This window comes from Convolutriloba macropyga, chromosome 12 (genome assembly GCF_964194025.1).
Source record: "Convolutriloba macropyga chromosome 12, txConMacr16.3, whole genome shotgun sequence".
NCBI lineage: Eukaryota > Metazoa > Xenacoelomorpha > Acoela > Convolutidae > Convolutriloba > Convolutriloba macropyga.
This window is the reverse complement of record NC_134479.1, coordinates 41,934,684-41,937,374: the sequence shown is the minus strand read 5'-3', so window position 1 is coordinate 41,937,374 and position 2,691 is coordinate 41,934,684. Positions and strand designations below refer to the sequence as shown.

Here is a 2,691-nt window from a genome sequence, read left to right as displayed (position 1 = left end):
GTACGCACGTGCTTAAATTACCTTTCGCTGCTCAATCAACCATTTTACGTTCTAAATTTAAACACCATTATACTGGTAACAGTTCTTCTCGCATTCAAAATTATTACAATCTTTTTAAACTGAATCACATAATTATTAATACAAAAACAAGCGTTTAAAAAGAGATTATTTACCAAAAGCCATATTTTAGACAATTACTTTTGCCTCAAGATAGAAAAAAGAATAATATTTCATTCGTTGTTTGATTTCTTCTTCATCAATTAATTCAGCGTTTTATCGTTTGTGGGGATTTTTGGAAATTTTTTTGGGGTGAGTGCATCTTATTCAAAAATCGGCCTCAATATTGTTCGGCTACATTTGAGTTATATACCGGAAAATTGTAATCCAAATATTTCGGAATTTTGGTTCCTATTGCTGAGAATTAAATTGACAAATATTACGTAATTACAGTTATTGTTTTTGATTTTAATTGGGAAATATTTCTGAAAACCTGATCAATTTTTTTAGTTTTCCAGGAAAACAGCAGTTTCTAAAAAAGGCGAGAGATCTAGCTGAAATGGCCTAAATAGAAAAAAAATGGCGGTTGCTGAGCTCAATTATATGTCATTACGGTCAGCGAACCAAGCTCGGGAGGCCGAAGAACAGAAAGCCGACCAAAGGCGCAAAAATGTCATTATCTTAATGCATGATTACCTGAAGAACTCCGGTTTTACAACAACTGCAAACTCGTTAGCCTCTGAAACAAATTTACCCCTTGAATCTTTTGAAGTAGCGGACAACGTTGATTTGGAAACAATTCTTCAAGAATACGAGTCGTATTATTACGTCAAATTTCAGAGACATCCGAGAATTATTCGGAAAAATGGAACGAACCATGTTGATGAAAAAAGCGCGCATAAACGAACAAACGCGAAGAGATCATTTGCGAATAGCCAAAACCCTTTACCCAAAATTGAACGCCCCTCCACCAGTGAAAAACAGCCCCCCGAAAACCCAACAGTTACAAATAGAGCGGTTTCAAACACTGTTACACCTCAAAGTAAACCCAACGCTTCCGATAAAAAGATGTCGGCCGGGACCATTAAACGAAGTCCGAAAGACGACTTGAAACAAAACGGCGTTTCAGATACAAACGGACACTCAAATTCGAACCACTTATCGGGTTTAAGCGTGCAAGGCGTGCCAGCAAAAAATGAACCCCAAACAAGCCGGGCTAAAGCTGGACAAATTATAGACTACCGGGCTCTGTTAAAAGATGCAATTTTTGGCGACGGGCAACATGAAAACCCGAACCCAAACTCGGCAAATAAGAATTTTTTCAATGATGTTATGACAAAGAAAACAACTTCGGATTATGACGACAGATTTTTGAAACCTGTTGGCGCTCTAGCGGGGTACAATTCGGAAATGCGCGAACTTGCCGTATCTATCAGCAAAGACATCTATTTAGAAAGTACCTGCGTCAAATTTGACGATATTATTGGTCTGGACAACGCTAAAAAGTTAGTCAAAGAGGCCGTAGTTTACCCCATCAAATACCCTGAGCTTTTCCAGGGAATTCTGTCACCATGGAAAGGGTTGCTTCTTTACGGCCCGCCCGGAACTGGGAAAACTCTTCTTGCCAAAGCGGTTGCTAGCGAGTGCAATACTACCTTTTTCAACATCTCAGCTTCAAGTATAGTTTCAAAATGGCGCGGTGATTCGGAGAAGTTGGTTCGAGTCCTGTTCGACCTTGCAAGATTTCACGCGCCGAGCACTATTTTTGTCGACGAATTGGAGAGTTTAATTAGTCAACGAGGAGAGGGTTTCGGAACCGAACACGAAGGTAGTCGTCGGATGAAAACAGAACTTTTGGTGCAAATGGACGGGTTGGCCAGATCTGATGATTTGGTTTTTCTTCTTGCGGCTTCAAATTTACCCTGGATGCTGGACCATGCAATGTTACGACGTCTTGAAAAACGAATCTTAGTCGATCTGCCGATCTGTGAAGCTCGTGTTTCGATGTTTCAAAAATTTCTCCCCTCTTTGTTAAACGAAAACTCGAGCCATAACTGCTTGAAATTGCATACAAAGTTAGATTACAAAGCTTTAGCTGAAAAAGCGGAGGGTTATTCAGGGTCGGACATAAGGTTAGTGTGCAAAGAGGCTGCTATGGACAAAGTCAGAGATATTTTTGATGTTCTTGAAAATTGCCAATCTGCCAAAGATTTGCCACAATCGCTCACTTTGAAGACAATCACAACTGGGGATGTTGTGCAAGCTCTTGACAAAACAAAACCATCAGCTAAAGGTATGAAGAGTAAATATGACGCGTGGGAAACTCAATTTCAATCTATTTGATGATTTAAAAGGTAATTTGTTATGTTTGGACTGTGTATCTGCGTAAAAATTTTACACCCCCACTCCTGAACGAAACTTCCTGGACTCTAAATTTGTTCGACGTTAGTAAAATCTAATGAATCTTGATTATCATAGCTTTAACAAGAGCGACAAATTGAACCGGTGATCAAACCAATATTTTTCATAAGCATCAATTGATTACAAGGAAGAGAAATTCGAATTTTACATACAAGTTTTAAGTTGGTGACACAAAATCATCGAAAACCGTATCATGCAAGGTTCGTTTTAATTCTCAGCACGTTGGGTTGTGAACTTTTGCAGGCAGAATTAAAAGCGTTTTTAACTGAGTAA

At 38.9% G+C, this 2,691-nt stretch overlaps 1 protein-coding gene across 1 annotated transcript; it reads left to right on the top strand.

The window, feature by feature from the left end:
* The first annotated feature begins 63 nt into the window (after positions 1 to 63).
* Positions 64 to 2,435, top strand: LOC142351025 (katanin p60 ATPase-containing subunit A-like 2). Its single transcript, XM_075403082.1, has one exon. The coding sequence runs from the start codon at positions 577 to 579 to the stop codon at positions 2,338 to 2,340; it is 1,764 nt and encodes a 587-aa protein (XP_075259197.1). The 5' UTR covers positions 64 to 576; the 3' UTR covers positions 2,341 to 2,435.
* The last annotated feature ends 256 nt before the right edge of the window (positions 2,436 to 2,691 follow it).

Excerpts from the sequence above, each read along its gene's own strand:
- LOC142351025 (XM_075403082.1), top strand. The coding sequence starts at position 577 with ATGGCGGTTGCTGAGCTCAATTATATGTCATTACGGTCAGCGAACCAA.